General features: G+C 44.3%; 1 protein-coding gene across 1 annotated transcript in view; it reads left to right on the top strand.

The window, feature by feature from the left end:
- Positions 1-27,883, top strand: part of LOC142302024 (lipoxygenase homology domain-containing protein 1-like) — a 119,291-nt gene that overhangs the window by 78,949 nt on the left and 12,459 nt on the right. Inside the window, exons 17-27 of the mRNA XM_075343102.1 lie at positions 2,632-2,786; positions 3,045-3,254; positions 3,423-3,561; positions 5,004-5,212; positions 5,298-5,483; positions 5,599-5,726; positions 5,950-6,067; positions 9,879-10,056; positions 14,546-14,731; positions 22,789-22,959; positions 23,042-23,180. Coding sequence (XP_075199217.1) covers positions 2,632-2,786; positions 3,045-3,254; positions 3,423-3,561; positions 5,004-5,212; positions 5,298-5,483; positions 5,599-5,726; positions 5,950-6,067; positions 9,879-10,056; positions 14,546-14,731; positions 22,789-22,959; positions 23,042-23,180 — 1,819 coding nt within the window. The remainder of the gene's footprint in view (positions 1-2,631; positions 2,787-3,044; positions 3,255-3,422; positions 3,562-5,003; positions 5,213-5,297; positions 5,484-5,598; positions 5,727-5,949; positions 6,068-9,878; positions 10,057-14,545; positions 14,732-22,788; positions 22,960-23,041; positions 23,181-27,883) is intronic.

The raw sequence follows: 27,883 nt of genomic DNA on the forward strand, positions 1-27,883 counted from the left end.
TGGCAGCTTGCACGTATTCACACTTGCTTTTTTTTGTTAGGCGGTACTGGTCAGGTTTTTGTTTTCTTGACAGATAAAGGTGGTTTGGTACATACTGTACATATAAAGCCTGCTTTACACGTTGCAATTTCGCATACGATATCGTATGCGATTTGCAACGCTCCCCATCGTATGTGCAGCACGTTCAATTTGTTGAATGTGCCGCACAAACGATTAACCCCCGTCACACATACTTACCTTCCATACGACCTCGATGTGGACGGCGAACGTCCACTTCCTGGAGTGGGAGGGACATTTGGCGTCACATCGACGTCACGCGGCAGCCGGCCAATAGAAGCGGAGGGGCCGGGCTGAGTGGGACGTAAACATCCCGCCCACCTCCTTCCTTCCGCATTGTGGGCCGGGAGCCGCAGGAGGCAGGTGAGATCTGTTCATCGTTCCCAGGGTGTCACACACTGCGATGTGCGCTACCCCGGGTACGATGAACAATCTGACGTTCAATTCGTCAGGAATAAACGACGTGCATGCGATGAACGGTTTTTCGTTCAATCGCAATTGCACGTCGCTGTCACACGCTACAACATACCTTACGATGCCGGATGTGTGTCACTTACGACGTGACCCCGCCGACACATCGTAAGATATCTTGTAGCGTGTAAAGCAGGCTTTAGATAGCTAGATAGATAGATTATTATTATTATTTATTATTATAGCGCCATCAATTCCATGGCGCTTTACATGTGAAAGGGGTATACATAATAGGGACAAGTACAATAATCATAAACAGTACAAGACACAGACAGGTACAGGAGGAGAGAGGTCCCTGCCCGCGAGGGCTCACAGTCTACAGGGGATAGATGAGGATACAGTAGGTTAGGGTAGAGCTAATTGTGCGGCGCTGTATCAGACTGAGGGGTACGGCAGGTTGTAGGCTTGTTGGAAGAGGTGGGTCTTTAGGTTCCTTTTGAACCTTGGCAAGGTAGGCGAGAGTCTGATGTGTTGTGGCAGAGCATTCCAGAGTATGGGGGAGGCACGGGCAAAATTTTGGATGCGATGGTGGGAAGAGGAGGTGAGAGGGGAGTAGAGAAGGAGATCTTGTGAGGATCGGAGGTTACGTGCAGGTAAGTACCGGGAGACTAGGTCACAGATGTAGGGAGGAGACAGGTTGTGGATGGCTTTGTATGTCATGGTTAGTGTTTTGAACTGGAGTCGTTGGGCAATGGGAAGCCAGTGAAGGGATTGGCAGAGAGGAGAGGTCGGGGAGTAGCGGGGGGACAGGTGGATTAGCCGGGCAGCATAGTTTAAAATAGATTGTATGGGTGCGAGACTGTTAAGGTCCAGTCACACTAAGCAACTTACCAGCGATCCCAACAACGATAGGGATCGCTGGTAAGTTGCTAGGAGGTTGCTGGTGAGCTGTCACACTGCGACGCTCCAGCGATCCCACCAGCAACCTGACCTGGCAGGGATCGCTGGAGCGTCGCTACACGAGTTGCTGGTGAGCTCACCAGCAACCAGTGACCAGCCCCCAGCGCTGCGTGGAAGATGCTGCGCTTGGTAACTAAGGTAAATATCGGGTAACCAACCCGATATTTACCTTGGTTACCACTGCACGGAGCTACACGTGCAGAGAGCAGGGAGCAGCGCACACTGAGCACTGGCTCCTTGCTCTCCTAGTTACAGCACACATCGGGTTAATTAACCCGATGTGTGCTGCAGCTAAATGTGCACAGAGCAGGGAGCAGCGCACAATGCTTAGCGCTGGCTCCTTGCTCTCCTAGTTACAGCACACATCGGGTTAATTAACCCGATGTGTGCTGCAGCTACATGTGCACAGAGCAGGAGCCGGCACTGACAGTGAGAGCGGAGGAGGCTGGTATCAAAGGTAAATATCGGGTAACCAAGGACAGGGCTTCTTGGTTACCCGATGTTTACATTGGTTACCAGCCTCCGCAGAAGCCGGCTCCTGCTGCCTGCACATTTAGTTGTTGCTGTCTCGCTGTCACACACAGCGATCTGTGCTTCACAGCGGGACAGCAACAACTAAAAAATGGCCCAGGACATTCAGCAACAACCAACGACCTCACAGCAGGGGCCAGGTTGTTGCTGGATGTCACACACAGCAACATCGCTAGCAACGTCACAAAAGTTGTTCGTTAGCAGCGATGTTGCTAGCGATGTTGCTTAGTGTGACGGGGCCTTTAGAAGGGAGGCCACAGAGCAGGAGGTTGCAATAATCCAGACGGGAGATAATAAAGGCATGTATTAGGGTTTTTACAGCTTCTTGGGAAAGGAATGTACGGATCCGGGAAATATTTTTGAGAAAGAGGCGGCAGGAGGTGAAAAAGGCTTGGATGTGTGGCTTGAAAGAGAGATCAGAGTCTAGGATTACTCCCAGGCAGCGAGCGCGTGGCACTGGGGAAAGTGAGCAGCCATTGACATTGATGGGTATGTCAGTTGGGGGAGTTGAGTGAGGAGGAGGAAAGACAATGAATTCTGTTTTGTCCATGTTCAGTTAGATATGACTATATAGATATGACATAGCTGACAGATAAACACTAAATAAAAGACTACATAGGTAATCCTGTGTCTGACTGCTGGATATCGGTAACGCCTTACTATCTATTACAGCTCATACATATTATGTGTCCGTGTACACTGGGGACATCTACGGGGCTGGCACTGACGCCAATGTGTTCCTCACAATCTACGGAGATCTTGGAGACACTGGAGAGAGAAAACTCAGCAAATCTGAAACCAACTCCAACAAGTTTGAAAGAGGACAGGTAACCGGAAAATGTCAAGGATCTGCTGTTGACTAAATAATGACACATAAACAGATTGAGTTTTTAATGGTGTGATACCGTGAATGTGATGAAAGCTTGTGTCATTTCTCGATTATGCGATAGTCACACAAACCATAATTAGAATAGACACAGGTCCATGATGAGATCAGTCACCAGCGGGCCACCGATTGATTCCATAAAATTGCTATGTTAATGAAAATATTACACAGCTTCTCGCATTTGCATCCTCATTACTAGGTGGACAAATTCGTCATAGAAGCTGTGGACCTCGGCACCCTTTATAAGATAAAAATCCGTCACGATAACACCATGTTGAGCGCCGACTGGTACCTGGAGAGGGTGGAGATCCTCAACGAGGTCACAGAGGAGACGTACATGTTCTTGTGCGAACGTTGGCTCTCCACCAAAAAAGAAGACAAAAGGATCGAAAGAATCCTATATGAGAAGGTATGAGGCCACTAGACAGTGAAACTGTTTTGATCCCCCTAATTTAGGTGGGGTTCAGAGGCGGCCACAGGCAGAAGAAGCCCTTGAGTCTTCTAGTAGGGTTTGATCTTGATTTGAGTTTACGATATTCCGATAAGTTCCCGGTTAAGATCATTGTTTTTATTTCAGGATTATGACGGAGACCGAAATAGCCTCGGCAGCTCATCTAAAAGTTTCTTTGGTTCTTCTCTGAGCTTGAGGAGCCAAGATAACAACGCCAACTTGAGGAACAAAAGCAGCATGGATGGATCCATACAGGATGGGCAAGGTAAGAGATATCTTACATGTTACCTATCAACTCAAACGTTTGTAAAATGTTCTTCTGCATCTTCATTTGTAAATATTATTTGGGGACATTTATGAATGGCATTGGGCATCAATTGTCGCATTAAAATTTGGCAAATATTTCAGCAAGCAGTAGTTAATAAACAGTTTGCAATTTTTTTGTCATTTTTCTAGCGCTCTTATCATGCATGAAAAAAAAGTAAGGTGGTAGTTGAGCCCAGATGTAAAGTAAATATGTGCCACAAAATTAAAGTCAGAGTCAAAGCCAGCTCGGTTTGTGGCAATCATGGAGCCTAAAATGTAATGAAGTGGTTAAAAGTCTGGTGCATTAACTGGTGTATGAAAACCCGTCCTAAATAAATTTAGTCTATTGTTTCTACTTCAAAAAATTGTGTATGTGCATATACATTATATAGAAAAAGTATTAATACAGACCTTGTAATCACTTTCATTAAGTAAGTAAATTGCCCCCAGTGTTTAATATCTAGACCTGCTGCCTGCTAGATAACACCCAGCCCCATTACCTCACTGTATAATACCTGGACTATCAGCCTCGGTGTATAACATATGGCCCCTCTCTTTGGCATCTGCCAATATGCACATGTGACAGAACGATGGTGCAGAGCTCACTGATACCAGTGCAGTCATGTAAAAAGAGCCACCATCGTAACAAGTCCGTTCATGACATTATTTCCTCCTATATCTACCCCCCCAATCACCTGTGAGTGATATTGTTGAGAACTGCAAGGAACCGCAGCCACTCGGCCACAAAGTGGAGACCCCGTAACGTTATAGGGCCAAGTGCTGAGGAGCAGAGGGCATAACTGCAGAGTCCGAACCTCCTTTAGTAACATCAGCACAAACACTTTGCCTGTTGGGAGCTTCATAGCCGAGCAGCTTCAGCAGCCGTACATCACCAAGCATAATGCCGAACCGTATATCACCAAGCACAATGCTGTCAGATTGAGCGGTGTAAAGCTGACACCACTGGACTCAGGAGTACTGTGCCATGAAGGATCACACTGCTCTATCTACATCTGATGAAGAAGTCTGGGTTTGAAGAATGCTAGGAGAACGTAATCTACCTCATTGCATTGTGCCCGCTGTACAGTTTGGTGGAGGAAGGTAATGCCATGGGCTTGTTTATCAGCCGTTGGCCTTGGTTCCTTAGTTTCAGTGAAGGGAAATGTTAATACTTCAGCACAAGACTTTGTAGACAATTGTAGCTTCCAGCTTTGTGGAAACAGTTTGGGAAAGACCCTTTTCTTTCCTCCATGACTGTGCCCAGAACAAAAGGTCCATAAAGACAAGGTTGGGGGAGTATAGTGGAAGAACATGACCAGCCACACAGAGCGCAAAGCATGAGGGCGAGACAGCAAAATTATCTAGTGATAGCAGAGGCGAATAATAACAACTTTGTTGCAGTGATCCCATACCACGTTACCATCTCCACGGGTCAGGAACGAGATGCAGGCACTGAAAGCCGTGCATATGTGATCATTATGGGTAATCAGAAGATAAGGACGGAGCGCCTGTGGTTAGACCTGCCCAAGGACAAAAAGGGCTTTGCTCCTGGTTCTGTAGAGAAGTTCTCCGTTATTGGATTGGATGTAGGAGAGGTGAAAAGAATGGAGGTAAGAGCTTCTTACTAGGTGACCTTAATGTGCCATTTTTGAAAAGAAATTAAAATGCATATCTACCCGATGTTCATGTCCACAGCTGGGCCACGATGGGACTACTCCTGAGAGCTGTTGGCTAGTGGAAGAAATACAACTCAATGTGCCTACTAAAGGAGTGTTGTACACCTTTGCTTGCAAATGTTGGTTTGCCAAAGACAGAGGGGACGGACTTTCCGCTCGGGTCTTCAATATGTTGGATGCAAGCGCCATCACCGTAGGCCAAAAGGTATGGTACGGTCTATGTTCTCTCTGAGACCTACTGATTATGCAGGTCTAGATGATTTAGGGCAATATGTAAAATATCTACGCTCCAACCTGAATACTCTCCATCATATTTCCAGATTCTTCATGAAGTCACCGTGATTACAGGGGACGTTCCAAACGGTGGGACAGATGCCAATATCTATATGGTATGCTTCGGTGCCAGCGGCAGCACAGAGGAAATGCTTTTGCCAAAATGTGGAGATAGGTGAGTATTTTGGCTTCTGATCTAGGGGGAATGGGTATTCATTCTTTGTATTGATTAATTGTCGGAACGTTCTGTTTAACACGCTGGAGCAAGAGTTCATGGAGCTCATGTGAAGATCCTACATGGGTCACTCCAATAAATACATTTGAAGACCATGTGTTGAGAACATCTGTGCTCCATGGATCCATAATAAAAGATTTTTTTTTGCCTGTGATATTCATAGGTTTGAGAGAGGCCAGAAGGACACATTCATCATGGAAATCGCTGACATTGCCCCACTCAAAAAGATGAGGATCCGCATCGATGGGAAGGGCAGTCGGCCTGAATGGTATCTTGAAAAGGTAACAAAAAGTTTGTGGGTTTTTTTGTTTTTTTTTAAAGGAGCACACCAGGCCCAAAAGAATGCAGGCCCTCCTATCAATGGTATATGTAATTTTTTAATCATTTTTTTATTACATTATTTTTGGGGGAGGAAGAAGTGTGGTGGCTGATAAACCACCATTGTGGAGTTTTGATTGTCTTTCTCTTTACTGTGGCTAATGTAGGTTAAAGAGAACCAACTACTAAGTTTTTGCCCTATAAACTAAAGGCAGTGCCATAATGCCGCTAGTAGGCTGATTCAAATAATACCTTTAGTTGAATCTGAGTCGTAATTGCAAAGAAATCTTTGTCCAAACATCCAAAAATGACCTATTTGGTGCAGTGCCTTGAGCGTCGGTGGGGGCTTTCTTGGTCGGGTCTTCTGTAATGTTTCCTCCCCACAGCTGCCTACCTCCCGTCTATTTTATTTTTTTCTTCTCTACCGACGCAATTAACACTGGCCAGCGCATGCGCAGTATCATTTTCAAGTTGTTCTTCGACTCTTCAATAAAACGGCGCTGTAATCCGAGCATGCACGCACCGCGATCTCTGGTACCATTTTATTGAACACACTGTAAAGATGAATATGAGCGGTGGTGGCACATGCACAGATTGAATTTTTTTTAGCTGCACATGCGCTGTCGCCACTCACAGTCATCTCCACAGTGTCCTCAGTAAAATGCCGCCGGAGATCACGGTACGTGCATGCGCTGATTCTGGCGCCATTTTATTGAAGAGTTGGAGAAAACTTGAAAGTAATACCGCGCACGCATCGGCCAATACCATAGCACTAATTGCAGCAGCAATGGGAGAAATATAAATAGAGAGAAGGCAGGCAGCCAGGGGAGGAATCATTACTGAAGACCCGACCCACAAAGTCCCACCCCGAGGATCAAGCAAGTGCACCAATGACATAATTTTTGGATGTTTCGACAAAGATTACTCTGCAATCAAGACTCAGATTTATCAGTTAAAGGTATCATTTCAACCAGCCTCCTCAGTGCTAATATGGCACTGCCTTTAATTTAAAGGACAAAAACCTGGTGGTTGGTTCCCTTTAAGTAGTTTAATTTTATGATACATGGAATTTTTATGGACAAGGCAATACCAAATATCCCTATTAGATGAGTAACTCCAATTTGCAGGACTGTAGTCATGGTGCCTTTTTAGTAGTTTGTGGCCACCATTCGAGAGCCCCAAGAACCTTCGCCTACATGGTGTTATCCTTGGCACCTCTTCTGATTTGTAGGTTTTGCGTGACGTCACTGTTGTGGCATAATGCACACACATTACTTCTCGTCTACTAATCAGAAGAGGTGCCGAGGATGCATGGAAGTAGGAGCAGGTTTGCAGGGCTCTTATTTGGTAGCCAAAGACCACTGACATATCTGTCCTGTAAATCGATTCACTCATCTTTACATATTTTTTAGTTCCCCAAGAGAATTTAAACCTGCCATCTTTTGACCTCTTGCACTATGTACTGCAATACATTAGCATTGTAGTATATGGAAAAATTAACCAGTCTAGGCTTTTGGGAAGAATTAGGTTGGTGCTAACATGGTTCTTCAATAGTCACCCGGCACCCCAAGATTGTGTCACAGGTGAAACCTATGGACACCCAGACGCCCACACCGTTGAAAACCATGTAAATGCCACTGTCAGAGATTGACAGAGGCATCTAAACGGTTATATAACAGCAAATAGCGAGGCCTGACTGTCAATGGTAGTAATAAAGCCCAGTTATCGATATAGTCTTACATTTTAAGGAGGGAAAATAGACGTATGATACAATGTGGACCTGTGGGAAAACATGCTGCATAACTGCTATTTCAGGGGTGTGACGGGGTCCTGCTCCCATATCACATAGTCAACAGAGCGAGAGTTGAGTGACAATCCAAAGAATATTTCTTCCAAGCTAATCAGAGAGTCCACAAAACAATCCACCACACAGAGGCTAAAATGGTCCAGAAACACAAATATAGTCCAGTAATGGGATAGATGTTTCGGGGATCAGTCACAATCCTCCAGCAGTCCTTTTCCAGGGAAATCAGAGGTTCTCAATGGCTCTCTGGGGTGCTGCCTGTACCTGCAGATTTCCCCCCCAGGGGATCAATCTTGTTCCTTGTCTCTTGAAGTTCTTTGGCAGATTCCTTCTCTCATCTCCTGCTCAGCCAGAATGAATAATCCCCCAGGTAAACAGAGTTTGGGTGGATTCCAGGCCCCCTCCCCCAGACCTAGGGACAGAAGCACTGCAAGGGGATATAACCTGACTTAACAGGACAAACAATATATTGAATAGACAGACCCCCGCACCCAAAACATGAACCCACACAAAATGGTACATAACCCACAATATCACATCATCACAAGGGGGAATGCAAGTATGTCCTAAACTGGACTTAACAGGCAACGGGTCCCCTTTAAGTGAGTATTTTGTGCAGTTATGTAATTGAGGAGAAAACATAAGAAATGGCAGTAAATATAACTAAATAAATTACAACACTTTTCTCAAATACATACAATTAGCAGATCAGATGCTTAATCTCAGTATTACAGGGATGCAGGTTTACTCCTATGTTCCCAGCATGAGCACAAAACCTGGTGAGATTCTTTTTCAACTGTGAGATGGAGGGGAGGAATCCTAGTAAAGGGTTAATCTAAGGGGTACTTTGCACGTCCGGCGCCGGTAACGACGTCGCAACATGTAAAGCCTAGATGCGCTGATAAACGATCGCAAAAGCGTCGTAAGTCGGTGATCTGTGTAGTGTCGGACATTTCCATAATGTCGCACCAATAGGAGATACGATGTTGTTCGTCGTTCCTGCGGCAGCACACATCGCTGTGTATGAAGCCGCAGGAGCGAGGAACATCTCCTTACCTGCCTCCACCGCCAATGCGGAAGGAAGGAGGTGGGCGGAATGTTTGCGTCCCGCTCATCTCCGCCCCTCTGCTTCTATTGGTCGCCTGCAGTGTGATGTCGCTGTGATGCCGCACGACCCGCCCCCTTAGGAAGGGGGCGGGTCGCCGGCCAGAGCGACGTCGCAGGACAGGTAAGTGCGTGTGAAGCTTCTGTAGCGATAATGTTCGCTACGGCAGCTATCACAAGATATCGCATGTGTGACGGGGGCGGGGACTATCGCGCTCGGCATCGCTATCATCGGCTAGCGATGACGCAGCGTGCAAAGTACCCCTAAGTCTCTCTCTAGATGATGTGCACAGAGAGACAGGTACAGCAAACTGAAGAGAAGCTGAGACATGATTTACCTTTGTTTCCTAGCCTCCTTTTGCTCCATAATTTTACAAGAATCCATCTCGCATTGCTTCTTATATAACTACATCCAACATGAAGTTATATAACAGCACAGATCTCCCCTGTGTAACCAAGCATCAGACTTACAGTCTAACCCACACAGAATGGATTTATCCAACTCAGCAGGAAGTCTCACACAGATGTTAGAATAGAGAGACAGCAAAGAGCCGATTACAATCAGAAACGATTATTTTAGGGTCAGACGTTTCATCACTTAATTAGACACAATTTTTTTTTAATTTTATGAATACTATATATTTAAGGAAGGTTTTAGACTTTTGTCTACCATTTATTTCATGAAGTTTTCTATTATATGCCCTTTTTAAAGTTTGCTTTTAAATGTTAACCCTCTTAGTCTTCCCAGTCAGTGATCAGGCTGCTCTAGAAAGGTTGGAAAGGTGAAATAAACAAGTCCTTGGCATTTTTTGGGCATTTTATTGTGCAAAGAGAATTAATCCATGTGAAACGTGTTTTCTGCGCAGATTATCCTTAAGAACACGGTAACAGAAGAGGAGACGTCCTTTACATATGAAGAATGGCTCTCAAAGACAAAGGGGGAGAAGAGAAGCCTTTCTTGTGAGTTGGCAGCTGTGGTTGATGAGGAAGAAATGGTGGAGACCACCACATACGTCATACAGATGAAGACAAGTGATGTCTCAGGTATGTCCTCTATTATGTTATCAATCATGGATTCACTTTTATTTTAGCGTTTCCACCATGACATGTTGCAGAAAATCGACTTTGGTGCCACTATAGTAATGCCAGCTATTTTTAGAGAACACAAACAACATTACTCTGTATACATGTATGGAAATATATACAACATCTTCACTACTTCATCTGGTATCTTTGACTGGGTGCAATAGACCCCACAACATCATGATGTTGCATGATGTCTAGTCACTACACCTCACAAGAAGTCATGTCATGGCCTAATTAGCGCAGGAGGCGTCCAGCATGCTGGATTGAAGAGGCTGGACACATGTAAAAACTGGCAGTCATGGATGTCCGGACTGGGTGCCTGACCAGGAATTAAATTGCTCATCACTAATGACTGGTGGTTGTACCCACCCATCTATCATACCATGTCCCTTGTTTGTATGGTGCAGCGCTCACCCATGACTATGGGACTGACAGAGAGCAGGATGCGTAACTGTGAAGGCTTGGTTTGGGAATTCAATCAGGTGACCTGTTGTTTTATGGTTGGTTCCTCTGTCATCTGTCTGCTGAGCTTATGGTCTTTCTCTTCCATCTCCAAATGCTAATGATTCCTAATATCCTTGTTCTCCCTTTCAGGTTCTTTTATTGCACCGTTGTGGTTTGCCCTATCACATCTGGGTTGGGTTAACCCGTTACACGCTACGATATATCTTGCAATATGTCGTCAGGGTCACGTCGTAAGTGACGCACATTCGGCATCGTATGATATATCGTAGCGTGTGACAGCTACGAGCGACTGTGAACGAGCAAAAATACTTACCTTATCGTTGCTCGTTGACACGTCCCTCATTTTCAAAATATCGAACGTCCTTCTGCGCGCCGGTTGTTCATTGTTTCCGAGGCAGCACACATTGCTCCGTGTGACACCCCGGGAACGATGAAATGCAGCTTACCTGCGTCCCGCCGGCAATGCGGAAGGAAGGAGGTTGGCGGGATGTTTACGTCCATCTCATCTCCGCCCCTCCGCATCTATTGACCGGCCGCTGTGTGACGTCGCTGTGACGCCGAATGTCCCTCCCCCTTCAGGAAGTGGATGTTCACCACCCACAGTGAGGTTGTTTGGAAGGTAAGTGCGTGTGACGGGGGTTACTGACTTTGTGCGACACGGGCAACAAATTGCCCGTGCCGCACAAATGATGGGGGCGGGTGCGATTGCAAATGCGATTGCACAATTAATTGCAGCGTGTAAAGCAGGCTTAATGTATGTTCACTGCACTTCCTTGTTGGCTATATCTCCAGGTGGACTTTATTCTAGGAGTTCTAGCCCTTCTAGCCTAGGAGTTTCCCTTTTAGTAAACACCGCTTGAGTGCCCGCTTTGCGTCAGTTTGTGTCCCTAAACAATAGCCCCTATCGCTCTCAACTTTTATGAACATTTCAGGCGCTACAGGGTACTGCACCTCATCCGGGGTGCAGCTTTCATCTTGGATACGGAGGATGTCATCGCTGGTAAACCACCCAACACATCCAACACATAACAAGGGAGCTCTCCCAGAGGGACTGGGCCAGGGAAGGAGCTGGGGGTGGCTATCCTGTGGTATGGGGCCCCCTGCCCACTATTTCAGAAACCCGGGAGACAGGGCACCTGTAGGGGAAGGGAGGAGCCATCACACACATAATTCAGTTAGCACCAGGCAGAGTTCACGCCAGGTCGGACTCTGGAAGAGACGTCAGGAAAAGAAGACAGAATAGAAAAGGGGGCCCGTGTTCTGGAGCTGGAGTCTCAACCCGGGTTCTTAGGAAGAAGGGGGATCCCAATGTCCGCTTGGAGTGCAGCAGGAACCCGTGACCCGTTCCACGGCCTAGGACCTGGGGTGGAGGGAAGACCACTAGAAAGGACACATAGAAGGAAACACCGGCCTTAAACCTCCAAACTATCCGGGATCGACTAAAGCCCATAAGAGTGGAGCACGACACTCCAAAGGCAGTGCAATCTCGGTGAGTAAAGAACTTTGACTGCAACATCTGTGTCATTCCATCGCTGCCAGCGCTCCCATCATCGCGCCCCCTGCGCCATAGGTGACTACTACTCCCAACATCCTCCCTGGGGCCTGAGCTCTGCATGGGGAGAGCTGAACCATCTGAGCTGTGTTATCATCTGTCCCAGAAAAGACCTCCCGCAGCGGCGGCTAATACTTGGCCGCACACCACAGGTGGCGTCACAAATACAAACTCTCTCGCCTGTAAATACACCCTATTGCCCCTTTTATTTACACCGCAGGGGTCACGGAACTGAGTCTGGCCGCTGTGGCATCCCAACCTACACTGGCCCGGTGACCAGTAACCCGGAGGACCCCATGGGCGCGTCACATGTCTGCGTAGAAGCCTTGGGCTACTCTATCTGAAAAAGTGAGTTCTGACCACAAGTATATAGTGAAATGAGTCCGCACAGAATACTAAAACAATTTAGATTAAAAAAAAGACAAAAGAAATGAGATTTTAAAGGCAGAAGTTCACCTTAAGCCTCTAAATGTCACTGGTTCCTTGAGAACTGATAGCTGGTAACTGGCTGACGGCAAGCATAATACACTATTGTGGATTCCTATAAAGACATTTTTCTAGAACTGGTCAGCTGGGGAATAAATATGTACTGGAGAAACCACAAAGCTACAATATTGCTCCCGTTGCAGCTCAAAGTGGCTGCGGAGAAGAGCAATTATGGAAGACGTTAGAAGAAAACACCAGAGGATTTAATGAAAACCGCTTCTTTCTGCTCCAATATCTCTGCTTAAATGAACATTAAACTGCGAACAACTCTCCGTAGAGACCACGGCGCACCAGACAAGTGCCTGGTTATAGAGAGGGATATGTCCACAACGGTGAACATAGCTTTTCTAGCGATATTACTTGGAGGTCTGATGACCATCACACAATGGCTCTTTCCCTCCTCTCACAAGTTCTTCTATTTTTTTTTTTCACCCCAAATTCAACTTACTCCTTTCCACCTTTTCATTGATATTGAAAAAAAAAAAAAAAAAAAAAGAAAGAGAGCTCCAAAAAAATACATAAAAAAATTCTCACTTTTTGATCAAAAATATAAATCAGTGAAGCTATTTATATGTGTAGCACCCCAGGGGGTCGGGGAAAGATACTTGTCACCGGGCCGGTGTAGGTCAGGGGAAATCACAGGTTGCCCTGCCCGGTTTTGTGACCCCGAGGTGTACACGGAGGGAGAGGGGGAATAAGGATGATCGTGGAGGTTGATTTCGTGATCCCACCTGCAGTATGCAGCCAGGGAATTGGCTGCCGCTGCTGTCACTGTCCTCCAGGTCAGATGGTAGTAGCAGCTGAGATGTTTCTGCTCCCCACAGGTGGAGCAGGCCCCGGGAAAGATGATGAGGGGAGAAGTGATGGCGGGTGTCGAGGCGCGGGGCGGCGGCGCCAGGAATGACAGGCGGACACAGTCTCTGCGAGTTTCAGGTGTTTTACTCAAAGTTCCTTAAGTGACCCGATTGCTGCTTCCGAAGCACTGGCCACCGCTGTGATGGGCCCCAGCCGATCCTGAGCAATTCGAGGTCACCGTTGGTGTTTCCACTGTAAGCCTTTTCTGGTCGGGGTCCCTCCAATCCCGCTGTATGTGGAATATGGAACAGGTCACGGGTATTTCCTGCACTCACTGCAGACCCTGGATTCCTGTGTATCTGTAGAGAACCCGGGTCCTATGGCGCTCCCAGAAGTGTGAGCTAGAAGACAGTGGACCGAGGTCCCCAAGTGTATCTCACTCCAAGCTGTGCTCAGGGCTAACTGGCTATGTGTGAAGATGCTCCTTCCCTTTTCCCCAAGTGGTGCCCGCCCCCCTGGTGGCTGTCCTGGTGACCAGGAAAGTCCCATGCTTCATGATGGCTACCCCCCTATCTACCCCAGGCCATCCCTCCAGTGGGAAGGCACCTAACTGTTTGTGGTGTGTGAATGTGAGAATCACCAGCGATTAACATCTCCTTACCCGGGATGAGTACTAGATCTTAAAGGAGATGCAGTACCCTGTGGCAACTGAAGCCTCAGGGGTACCACATTTGTCAATTGTTCCTGACGTAACTTCCAATGGTTTAAAAAGCAGAGATTATTATTGCAAAATATCCTCAAAGTTGTTTATTTTTTATCAGACTGCCATAATGGATGCTGTTCAGGTTTTGACTGTGAATGAAGATTTGGACCCTGGTGACTTTTGACACTCAGTTTTTGGAAAAAAAGCTCTGTACAATGATTTGGCCTAAAACTGGGCAAAGTGAAGAAAGAGGTTGTGTATGCAAAAAATAGGCAACTATATGTTTTGGTAAAAATAGCCAGATTATTGTCTAGGAAATATTTCAGAATTCTCTTTTCCCAGACCAGAATAACAGCCTGTTGTTTAATTTTTTTTTTACTTTAGGGCCCTTTTAAAATTAAAAGTAATTTTAAAAAATACATAATCGCCATCCTCTTTGTCTACAGGAGCTGGTACCGATGCCAATGTATTTATGGTGATTTTCGGGGAGAATGGAGACAGTGGGACCCTCGCGATGAAACAATCCAATAACTCAAACAAGTTTGAGAGGAATCAGATGGACACGTTCCGGTTCCCAGACATGCTGAGCTTGGGGGACCTGTGCAAAGTGCGTGTTTGGCACGACAACTCAGGTAAGGGTGAATTCATTACTTTAATTACTTAGCAGCAAAATATATAAAGCACACCTAAAATTGCACAAAATCTCTCTAATAGCCAGAGGCATAGCTAGGGGGTCAGCTCAGGGGAGGAAACATCTGAGTGGGCCCCTAACCAGGTAACATAGATTATAACTACACCCGAATTGTGATATACTGTATAACATAATCACAATAGTTCGGGAGTGAAGTCCTCAAATACAATAAAATTGGGTAAACCTTACCCTACCATGACCTTGTCCTATCTGAGGATAAAGTGGATAGATTCCCCAACAAGACCAATTCTGTTTGATAAAGTTATATATATATATCTCACGGATCCGTACTTTCCTTAACCAAGAATCACCAAAAACATTTGTACATGCCCTCATCATCTCCTGCCTCGACTACTGCAACCTCCTGCTCTGTGGTCTCCCTTTGAATACGCTTGCACCCCTCCAATCTATCCTAAACTTTGTGGCCCGCTTAATCCACCTCTCCCCTCGCTATTGCCCAGCCTCGCCACTCTGCCAATCCCTTCACTGGCTTCCCATTACCCAAAGACTCTAGTTCAAAACATTAACCATGACATACGAGGCCATCCACAACCTGTCTCCTCCTTACATCTGTGACCTAGTCTCCCGGTACCTACCTGCACGCAACCTCAGATCCTCACAAGATCTCCTTCTCAACTCCTCTCTTGTCTCCTCTTCCCACAATCGCATACAAGATTTCTCCTGTGCCTCCCCCATACTCTGGAATGCTCTACCCCGGCATATCAGACTCTCTCCTACAAAAGGAACCTGAAGACCCATCTCTTCCAGCAAACCTACAATAACCCTCAGTCCAGTACACCACTGCACAACCAGCTCTGTCCTCACCTACTGTATCTTCACCCATTCCCTGTAGACTGAGCCCTCGTGGACAGGGTCCTCTCTCCTCCTATACCAGTCTGTTTTTGTATTGTTAATGATTGTTGTACTTGTTTTTATGTATTCCCTTTTCACTTGTAAAGCTCCATGGAATAAATGGTGCTATAATCATAAATACTACTACTACTACTACTAATAATAATTTCCGCCACCCAAAATATGCTTCAACAAGGGGAAGGTTTTCCTTTAAGAGAGTGGTCATTAATGGACAACCACTTGTAAATGGGTAAAGGAGGTGAAAAGATTAAAAAAAATGCTAGTTAGCTACCAAACTGAGGCCCTCTGTACTCTTTGCTATGTTCCCCGTTGACCTACTCTGATCAACATCACATCAGTGCTGCCAACAATGAAAAGCCTCAGATTAATTTCTTTGAGCCAGAATTTATTCTTTTTTTTTTCTTCACCTCCTTGGAATCATTGTTTTCTAGTAGTGAGCAAGCCCTTTAAGTGAAATATTAAAGAAATAAGCCGCATTGGGAGTAGACGTTAATATACAGTGTGTCCACCCATATTCTGTCCACCGCGATTAACTTGAGAACGGCGGCAGCTATAGGCATAAAAGTGGTGTCTAGGTATAGTAAAGTAGCCATGCGCTACGCAATGAAACCACCTATAGCGCCACCTGGTGGAAAACAACGGAGTTAGCATTTTTATCTCAAACGGAACGAGATAGAAAAAAAGTGAATTACAAAGTTGTAGGGCATCATCAATTCAATACGAATCGACACCTTGCATACAGAAATGCTGTGATTAGAACATGTAAAACTCACAAGGCTGCGGATGTGAAGCGATACCTCATGGAGACCTTCCTACAAGTCATTGGGTATGAAGAAAAACAAAAAGCCAGCACTAAATGTGCACTTCAGCACTAAAAATTCCAAACTGTACTTATTATTATAAAAATTTGAGATTTTTGGCAAAAAATTGTAATTTCCTGAGCCACCCCGCCACGTCACGGCAAATCTCTTTGGGGCAGTTCTACACTAAAATATTTTTATAAAATGTGCCATACGGCCTCACATATGAAAGAGTAGAACTGCACATAGCAGCATTTACTTAGTCATTGGGTATGGTGGCTGTGTGGAGTGGCCTCCACGCTCACCTGACCTGAATCCATTGGACTTCTTTCTGTGAGGTGACATCAAACAGCAGGTGTATGCGACCCCTCCACCAACATTGCAGGACCTACGACAACGTATCACAGATGCTTGTGCAAACGTGTCACCTACCATATTGCACAACGTGCAGCAAGATACAGTATGCTGTGCAGAGTCCAGATGTGCATTGCAGCTGACGGGGGACACTTTGAGCATCAAAGTTAAATGAGCACCATATGCGTGACCAGAATTCAATGTTATGGGGGGGTCATGGGTTTCATATCATAGTATTTCTGTATGCAAGGTGTCGATTTGTATTGAATTGTTGATGCCCTACAATTTTTAACCACTTTTTTTCTCTATCTCGTTCTGTTTTTGAGATAAAAATGCTAACTCCGTTGTTTTCCACCAGGTGGCGCTATAGGTGGTTTCATTGCGCAGCGCATGGCTACTTTACTATACCTAGACACCACTTCTATGCCTATAGCTGCGGTGGACAGGATATGGGTGGACACACTGTATAGAAACACTCACCAAAACATAAAAAAGTACAACACAAACCAATAAAAATGGAGAGGTTGAGTCCTATAGAGTAAAGTAGCAAAACAGCGCAGGTAGCAATATGGATGGCGTTTACCAGCCCCCGTCGGGCCGACCGCCTGCTGCATTGTTTTTCTTACTCCAGCTGTCATGTGGCTTTTCTTGTTATCTTTTTGTACATGTTTTTTGTCGTCTTTCTTTGATGTAGCCTCTTGTCTTTTTTATCTCCTGAGACGTCTCTCCATTCAGCATTTTTTCTTGTTCTTTCTTTTTCTGCTTCACGGTCACTTGCCTCTGTAATTCATAGTGTTGATGCTATGTACGTATTATATCGGACACAATGCCGCCATACCCTATTACAGCACACCGTATTGTGTAACATTAGTCACAGTTTTCTGGAAAAGAGGCCTCTGGTTTACAAGTAATATGTATGGGAGGATGGCGCAAGCTTCCCCAGACGTCTTTATCTCTGGTGTCTGTTCTATTCTGGGAGGTTTATCCACTTGGTGCATGCATTTAAATGATAAGCAGGAATCAGCAGATAATGGGGGCTGGGGGGGTCGGCGCTTGTTATCCCAGATTCCCACCAGGGCTCAGATGGATTTACATATTGTATCTGTCTGCTGACAGAACAATGGCTTTGTAGATTTATTAGTAACTTATCCGACCATGAACTGCTCCCAGGAACATTAATATTTCAAGAAAAGAGGGAAAGTTTAAAGGGAATCAAAAACTTTAGAGAGTGGAAGGAACCTGCGGAGCCGCACGTCAAAGGCATCCAGTCACTGACATTGGTGCATGTGCCACCGGATATCTCTACTCAGTGGAGGCAACCATCGTTTAGGATTGTGCTCTGTATTGAAATCAGTATTTATATTTTAAAGGAAAAATATCAAAGACTGTTCATCAAGGTGAAGTGAAAAGAGTATTCATTACCTGTGGCCTGAAACTCTCCTATATACAAGAATATAACTACTATAATACAGCCCCTATGTACATGAATATAACTACTATAATACTGCCCCTATGTACAAGAATATAACTACTATAATACTGCCTCCATGTACAAGAATATAACTACTATAATACTGCACCTATGTACAAGAATATAACTACTATAATACTGCTCCCTATGTACAAGAATATAACTACTATAATACTGCCCCTATGTACAAGAATATAACTACTATAATACTGCCTCCTATGTACAAGAATATAACTACTATAATACTGCTCCTATGTACAAGAATATAACTACTATAATACTGCTCCTATGTACAAGAATATAACTACTATAATACTGCTCCTATGTACAAGAATATAACTACTATAATACTGCCCCTATGTACAAGAATATAACTACTATAATACTGCCTCTATATACAAGAATATAACTACTATATTACTGCACCTATGTACAAGAATATAATTACTATATTACTGCACCTATGTACAAGAATATAATTACTATAATACTTCCCCCTATGTAGAAGAATATATAATACTGCTCCTATGTACAAGAATATAACTACTATAATACTGCCCCTATGTACAAGAATATAACTACTATATTACTGCACCTATGTACAAGAATATAATTACTATAATACTGCCCCCTATGTACAAGAATATAACTACTATAATACTGCTCCTATGTACAAGAATATAACTACTATAATACTGCCCCTATGTACAAGAATATAACTACTATATTACTGCACCTATGTACAAGAATATAATTACTATAATACTGCCCCCTATGTACAAGAATATATAATACTATAATACTGCTCCTATGTACAAGAATATAACTACTATAATACTGCCCCTATGTACAAGAATATATAATACTATAATACTGCTCCTATGTACAAGAATATAACTACTATAATACTGCCCCCTATGTACAAGAATATATAATACTATAATACTGCTCCTATGTACAAGAATATAACTACTATAATACTGCCCCCTATGTACAAGAATATAACTACTACAATACTGCCCCTATGTACAAGAATATAACTACTATAATACTGCCCCCTATGTACACAAATATAACTACTACAATACTGCTCCTATGTACAAGAATATAACTACTATAATACTGCTCCCTATGTACAGGAATATAACTACTATAATACTGCTCCCTATGTACAGGAATATAACTACTATAATACTGCCCCTATGTACAATATACAAGAGCCTCTCAATAAATTAAAATATCATCAAAAAGTTAATTTATTGCAGTAATTCAATACAAAAAGTACAATATTGTCCCTATGTACAAGAATATAACGACACAATATTAACTTGTGTTGCACATTGTAATACAAAACGTGAAATGCATATATTATATAGAGTCATTACACACAGAGGGCTCTATTCCTATATATGATATAGAGTCATTACACACAGAGGGATCTATTCCTATATATTATATAGAGTCGTTACACACAGAGGGATCTATTTCTATATATTATATAGAGTCATTACACACAGAGGGATCTATTCCTATATATTATATAGAGTCATTACACACAGAGGGATCTATTCCTATATATTATATAGAGTCATTACACACAGAGGGATCTATTCCTATATATTATATAGAGTCGTTACACACAGAGGGATCTATTTCTATATATTATATAGAGTCATTACACACAGAGGGATCTATTCCTATATATTATATAGAGTCGTTACACACAGAGGGATCTATTTCTATATATTATATAGAGTCATTACACACAGAGGGATCTATTCCTATATATTATATAGAGTCATTACACACAGAGGGATCTATTTCAAGTGTTTATTTCTGTTAATGTTGATGATTATGGCTTACAGCCAATGAAAACTCAAAAGCTATTATCTCAGAAAATTAGAATATTATATAAGATCAAATGAAAAAATGAAAAAATTGCTGGAGTCAGTGCTTCAAGAGCCACCACACACAGACGTGTCCAGGACATAGGCTACAAGTGTCGCATTCCTTGTGTCAGGCCACTCATGACCAATAAACAACGCCAGAAGCGTCTTACCTGGGACAAGGAGAAGAAGAACTGGACTGTTCTCAGTGGTCCAAGGTGTGCAAGTAAATTTTGCATTTCATTTGGAAATCGCGGTCCCAGAGTCTGCAGGAAGAGTGGAGAGGCCACAATCCAAGCTGCTGAGGTCTAGTGGGAAGTCTCCACAATCAGTGATGGTTTGGGGAGCCATGTCATCTGCTAGTGTAGGTCCACTGGGTTCGATCAAGACCAAAGTCAGCTCAGCCGTCTACCAGGAAAATTTTAGAGCACTTCATGCTTCCCTCTGCCGACAAGCTTAATGGAGATGGACATGTCATTTTGTAGCAGGACTTAGTTGCAGTTTTCTACAGCTGATTTATGGTATTATTCTTTGAGTGAACTGGAAAATCAATGAATTTGGCAAACATGATCATTGGGCATCAGGAATCCTCAGAAAAACAGTTCTGGATTTGATGGAAGATTTTGTTCTTAGGGGTACTTTGCACACTACGACATTGAAAGCCGATGGTAGCGATGCCGAGCGCGATAGTCCCCGCCCCCGTCGCAGATGCGATCTCTTGTGATTGCTGCCGTAGCTAACATTATCGCTACGGCAGCTTCACACGCACTTACCTGCCCTGCGACGTCGCTCTGGCCGGCGACCCGCCCCCTTCTTCCTAAGGGAGCGGGTCGTGCGGCGTCACAGCGACGTCACACGGCAGGCGGCCAATAGAAGCGGAGGGGCGGAGATGAGCGGGACGTAAAGATCCCGCCCACCTCCTTCCTTCCGCATTGCAGCCGGGACGCAGGTAAGGAGATGTTTCTCGCTCCTGCAGCTTCACACACAGCGATGTGTGCTGCCACAGGAACGAGGAACAACATCGTAACATCGGTCCTTACGAAATTATGGAAATGACCGACGCTACACAGATGATACGATTTTGACGCTTTTGCGCTCGTTAATTGTAGTAAAAAGGATTCACATACTCCGATGTCGACAGCAATGCCGGATGTGCGTCACTTTCGATTTGACCCCACCGACATCACAGCTGCGATGTCGTAGTGTGCAAAGTGCCCCTTAGAGTCTATTACAAGAAGGATGCATGTCTGCCTTCTTCCATCAGTTTTCATACACAGCCCGATGCCTCTGGCTTGGATCCAAACCGTGTGACGGCAATCACATTTCCCACTTTTCCTCCGTCTCTTTTTTTTCTTCCCAGAGCCATAACTTATTTTTATTTTTCTGTCCACATAGCCATATGAGGGCTTTTTTTTTGTGGGATGAGTTGTACTTTTGAATGACACCGTTCATGTCACCACATAATGTATTGGAAAACGTGGAAAAAATCCAAATGAGCTAAAATTGTGACAAAAGCAAATTTTTTTACATTTTTGGGGGGAATTTGTTTTTGCATTGTGTAGTAAAAAATATCTTTTCAAGACCCGTGTGAACACAACTGCAACCCCAATTATAAGAGGGCGTTCACACTTATGCAATCACATTATTTTAGTTTTGTTGTTTAGATTTCCCCTCTCAAAATTGATTTCAATTTGTTTCTCAATGGGTTTATACATTGGTGAAATTAAAGGGGTTGTCCTTAAGATAGGTCAATATCTGATCGGCTGGGGTCCAACACCCTGCACTCCCGCTGATCAGCTGTCCTCGGTGTTTGTGTTGGCGGTGGCAGCAGGCAGTCCTAATCAATAGGAGGCGAATGTGCAGCACTCAGCCACGGCAACTATCAGAAGAAGGAGCAGCGCAGGAACTGAGCATTTCAGGCTGCCTACTGCCGCTGTCGGCACCGAGGATAGCTGATTGGTGGGAGTGCGGGGTGTCGGACCCCACCCGATCAGACATAGATGACCTATGTAAAAGTAAAAGTGGTGGACAAGCTTTTTAAGACTGGGGTCTCACTAGCATGTATTTTCTCATGGGAGAGAGTCTGCCCAATTATGTTGATGTCACTTGAGTCAAACTCTGCTACAGTTTGATCCAAGTGTCACCTTAATGTGATTTAGATGCGAGAATCAGAGCACAGGGGCGGAGGAGACAAAGCACTTAATTTCTCCATCTTCTTCTTTGCCTGTGTCCGCATTAATTGGAGTGCACTCGGATGTCAACTGAGTGCAGTCTGATGTTTCACATGCTTACATAAACTTGTATGTGATCCAAATATTAGATCAAGTCGCATCCTATTGTAATTGTTTTCTCATGCCGCCATTGGGTCAAGAGATCACCATAAATGTTTGATTGGTTTGGGTAGTATCAACTGACAATCACCACAGTGGGCATCTCATGGTAAGCACTGTTGACTTGACCCATTCCATCCTGGCACAAACAGGTCTACTGTACCATAATTTCCTTTCCAGTCGTACATTACTATTTTCACGATTGGTTTCTTTAGCTTTGCATTTATTTAGGGCAAGGTGGAAATTATACCACTCAAGTTGTATACTCATTATGTCTTTTCAAGGCATTGGTCCTGGGTGGCACTTAGAGTTCATTGACGTCAAAGATGAGGTGATGAACAAGACTTTCCGCTTCCAATGTGACCGATGGTTGGCCAAGAATGCAGATGACAAGCAGATCATAAGAGAGCTCGCCTGTGCCAACAATGATATCCTGGATCTGAAGGAACGAACGTGTAAGTGGATTTGCGCATGCGCCATGTGTGTTGTAGAGTAGTCGGGGAAGTTTTTGAGTAAACTTAGTTGTGCTTGTTGCAGCTTATGAGATTATGACCGTAACAAGTGACAGAGAAGATGCTGAAACCAAGGACAATGTGTGGATAATCCTAGAGGGGAAAAAAGGAAGATCTAAGGAGATGCTGCTGGAAAACGCCTCCAAGAAGAGAAGATTTGCTCAGTAAGTCCTCTGGTTGCCAAGAGGTTTCTAAGATTTCTATCTATATTACAATTGATGCTCAATAATACCAATGTATAAGTTCAACTTCTGACTAAAATTGGTGCAAATCGATCTGGATGACTTGGTACATCAGCCATGTCAGTGATTGTGGCTACTGAGTGGAAGCCATGGATGTCGTGAGATAAGAGGAGGTTCTCACGGCTCTCACCACCAGCCAGAGATTACCGACGAGGCCGATGAACTGCATCTTGACACCGACTCTACTGCTGACCAACAGATGTTGATTATTAAGATGCAACTGCTGATATATGCTGGCACTGAGGTTCCTAGCAGAATAGGTGCCTCTCTCTACTCAAAAACCAGATGTTTGTGGTGGCATCTGTTGGAGTTCCTGCTGCTTGAATGTATAAACACTCCAGATTAGTGCTTGGTACGGACCCTAGTTTATAAGCTAGCGAATAGTCTTCATATTTACTATGCACAAGTCTCGGCGTACGTGTTTTCCATCCGGTGTGTGGAGAAGCTGCTGTGGAGGCATTTCTCAGGATCTTGTTGTGCTGTTGAGGTGCAGAACATTCCAGCCGGAAGCGTTGCCTGCACATCAACCGCGGATGAAGTGAATTTGCCGGCATCTAACATCACTTTGAAGCTACAATGTCCCAGTAAACCTACGCGTTTCGAAGGAATAGCATACCTGGTAGCTTTCCTCACACATGGAAATGGAAATATTATTACGTGTAAAGCAGTCATGGTAGTCACCAACCGTTAACTACACGATCAAAAGATTACCTACGATACAACTTAGAACCCACTAACCTCTATCCACAGTATTTACTGTTATTACTCATCTGCATTGCAGTGTTGAATCACATATGATGTATTCTTCAGTAGCTAGAGCATAAGTATTATACAATTAATTTCATTTTTGACTTGAAGGACCTGTGCTGAGGTCATACCCATGTGACCAGAAGGGGCGAGGTCTCAGCCAACAAAAAATGTTGGTTCCTGGTATCAGCTTTGTTGGCTGAGGCCCCGCCCCTTCTGGTCATGCCACGCCCCGGGGCAGCCAGGCTGCTCGGATCCGGCCGGTCCGTGGCTCCAGGGGTACCTAATCCGGGGCCCCGTCGACCAGTTTTTAAATGAAAAATAAAATAAAAGTATGACTAAGTCACTCGCGGTTTGCGGCCAGGGATGATGAGGCCGCCGCTGCAGGTTCCCACTGGGGATGATGGATGGGGCAGCATGGATTGTGGAGCCCTCCGCGAGCAGGGCTTTCCCCAGGGGTAGGTAGAGGGTTAACGTGGAGGCGCAGCGCAAAGAAGCAGTCCAGACAAAGAGGGCAGTTTGATGGTTTTTACTCACTGGATTCACGCCAGTTCATGTTCTCAAAACAGATGTTGCCGAGCCCCAGGAGGATCCACAAAGTTTCTGAATAATATTATTGCGTGCTTTCAGTTTCTGTGCCAATTTATCCAGATGGGATTTAAAAGTTAGACTTCTATCAAGGGTTACACCTAAGTACTTAGGATTGAAATTGTGTTTAACAGATTGGCCTTCAAATTGTACTTTAAGTTCAGTCTTAGCACTTGCATTGTGTAAATGAAAGCAACAAACTTCCGTTTTTGATGGGTTAGGTTTTAATCTCCATTGTCGGAAGTACTTTCCCATTACGCTAAGATCTTTTGTAAGAACATCCTCTGCTTCCTCCATTGTTTTGCTTACCATAGCAAGTGCCCAGTCATCGGCATATCCAAATTTCCGTGACACTGTTTTAGGAATATCAGCTAGGTACAAGGCAAACAGGAGAGGTGCCAACACTGATCCCTGGGCCAGTCCGTTGTTTAAAGATTTCTTACAACTGGTTGAATCGCCCATAATAAGATGGAAAGTTCGATTTGCAATCATATTGTTCAAGAGGTACATCATTTTCTTACATGAAATCACAATTGGGCCACACTGACACCCCATCAGTGGCAGCACTTGTGCCCTAGTTGCAAACAGGATGTTTTGATTTGCATCAAGCACATTCAAAAATACGCCATTCTTAACCGTCCCCAGGATGACACCGGGGTAGGTAGCAAAGTCTTTGCTGAACCATGACTTGTTCATCTTGGATCATTTTTAAAAAACACAGCAAGCAAGGGTTACTCCAAGCGGAGTCTCCCTTTTTTTCCAAAAATTGTGCCCCACACAGACACCCCATCAGTGGCAGCACTTGTGCCCCAGTTGTACACTTCACAGCTAGATTTGCATCAAGCACATTCAAAAATACGCCATTCTTATCCGTCCCCAGGATGACACCGGGGTAGGTAGCAAAGTCTTTGCTGAACCATGACTTGTTCATCTTGGCTCCTTTTAAAAACAATGTAAGCAAGGGTTACTCCAAGCGGAGTCTCCCTTTTTTCCAAAAATTGGGCCACACTGACACCCCATCAGTGGCAGCACTTGTGCCCTAGTTGCAAACAGGATGTTTTGATTTGCATCAAGCACATTCAAAAATACGCCATTCTTATCCGTCCCCAGGAGGACACCGGGGTAGGTAGCAAAGTCTTTGCTGATCCCTGCTTTGTTCATCTTGGCTCCTTTTAAAAACAATGTAAGCAAGGGTTACTCCAAGCGGAGTCTCCCTTTTTTCAAAAAATTGGGCCACACAGACACCCCATCAGTGGCAGCACTTGTGCCCTTGTTGCAAACAGGATGTTATGATTTGCATCAAGCACATTCCAAATCCACAAGCATTTACTCTCCCCGGGATGACACAGGGGTAGTAAATTCCTTGTGGATCCATGACTTGTTCATTTTGATGAACGTTAGTCTGTCCACATTGTCACTGGACAGACGCGTGCGCTTATCTGTCAGCACACACCCAGCAGCACTGAAGACACGTTCAGAGACAACGCTGGCAGCTGGACACGACAAAATCTCCAAGGCGTAAGTGGAGAGCTCTGGCAATTTTTCAAGATTTGAAGCCCAAAATGAGCAAGGCTCCATTTGCAAAGTCATGGCATCGATGTTCATTTGGAGATACTCCTGTATCATCCTCTCCAGCCGTTGACTATGTGTTAGACTTGTTGTCTCTGTTGGTCTTGCAAAGGAGGGTCTAAAAATATTATGAAAAGATTCCATAAAATTGCTGTTACCAGCACCAGATACGGTGCTACTGGTACGGGTAGACTATATTAGAAGGAGATTCCATAAGACCATACTGAAGCAATTCCCCTGGGTTCTGCACCTACAGAGATCCCTCGGGTGGCACAAACTCATAAGCATAACAATTTAAGACAAGAATTCAGAGTTTTTAAAGTGCAAGTGTACATGTTTTATTTCACAATTGGTGACAATTTCAATAAAAACTTTTTTCTAAAAGTCAGAAACGCCAGGACTGAGCCAGAAAGATTATTGTTAGTATATGTGTAATACAAAGTCTCCCGAGGTTCACAAGGCACATATATATAAATAGATGGTACATAAACACAACATAGGGGAGCAGACCACCAGGACAGACCTGCAGGTTAATATAATTGATTTTGTGCAGAAAACATATAAGCACAAATACATTAGAGGACAGTCAATAACATAATTTAGCATAGGTGTGCAAAAATTATTAGTCCAGAATGCAGGAGAGTCCCAAAGAATCCACTACATAAAGTGGTTTTTACTCCACAAGATAATGCTTGTGGCGTGCCTAATAACAAGCCCCATAGAGACCCATAGGGTAGAAGATACAATGGACAATCCAGGCGTTTGGGAAGGCCCCCATTACGCCCTACGTACGTTTCAATTCTTTGGATTGTAGAGAATTTTCTTCAGGGGTCAAGGTGCCGTGCAGATGGTACATAAACACAACATAGGGGAGCAGACCACCAGGACAGACCTGCAGGTTAATATAATTGATTTTGTGCAGAAAACATATAAGCACAAATACATTAGAGGACAGTCAATAACATAATTTAGCATAGGTGTGCAAAAATTATTAGTCCAGAATGCAGGAGAGTCCCAAAGAATCCACTACATAAAGTGGTTTTTACTCCACAAGATAATGCTTGTGGCGTGCCTAATAACAAGCCCCATAGAGACCCATAGGGTAGAAGATACAATGGACAATCCAGGCGTTTGGGAAGGCCCCCATTACGCCCTACGTACGTTTCAATTCTTTGGATTGTAGAGAATTTTCTTCAGGGGTCAAGGTGCCGTGCATATTAACCTGCAGGTCTGTCCTGGTGGTCTGCTCCCCTATGTTGTGTTTATGTACCATCTATTTATATATATGTGCCTTGTGAACCTCGGGAGACTTTGTATTACACATATACTAACAATAATCTTTCTGGCTCAGTCCTGGCGTTTCTGACTTTTAGAAAAAAGTTTTTATTGAAATTGTCACCAATTGTGAAATAAAACATGTACACTTGCACTTTAAAAACTCTGAATTCTTGTCTTAAATTGGTACGGGTAGACTGTTGAAGATGACGAGACCGTCCCATGTTTGTCAAGTTACAACTGGGAGATTCACTCCCTGCACCTGCACGGTTGTTTGGTGGAAAAGCCGAGCTTAGATCGAGTAACAGCTTCTGCTGATACTCCTGCATACGTGCGTCCCTTTCTATGGCTGGAATTATGTCACAAAATTTGGACTTGTACCGGGGATCTAATAGTGTGGCAAGCCAGTAGTCATCATCACTTCTAATTTTGACAATACGAGGGTC

Source organism: Anomaloglossus baeobatrachus, chromosome 1 (genome assembly GCF_048569485.1).
Source record: "Anomaloglossus baeobatrachus isolate aAnoBae1 chromosome 1, aAnoBae1.hap1, whole genome shotgun sequence".
Lineage (NCBI taxonomy): Eukaryota > Metazoa > Chordata > Amphibia > Anura > Aromobatidae > Anomaloglossus > Anomaloglossus baeobatrachus.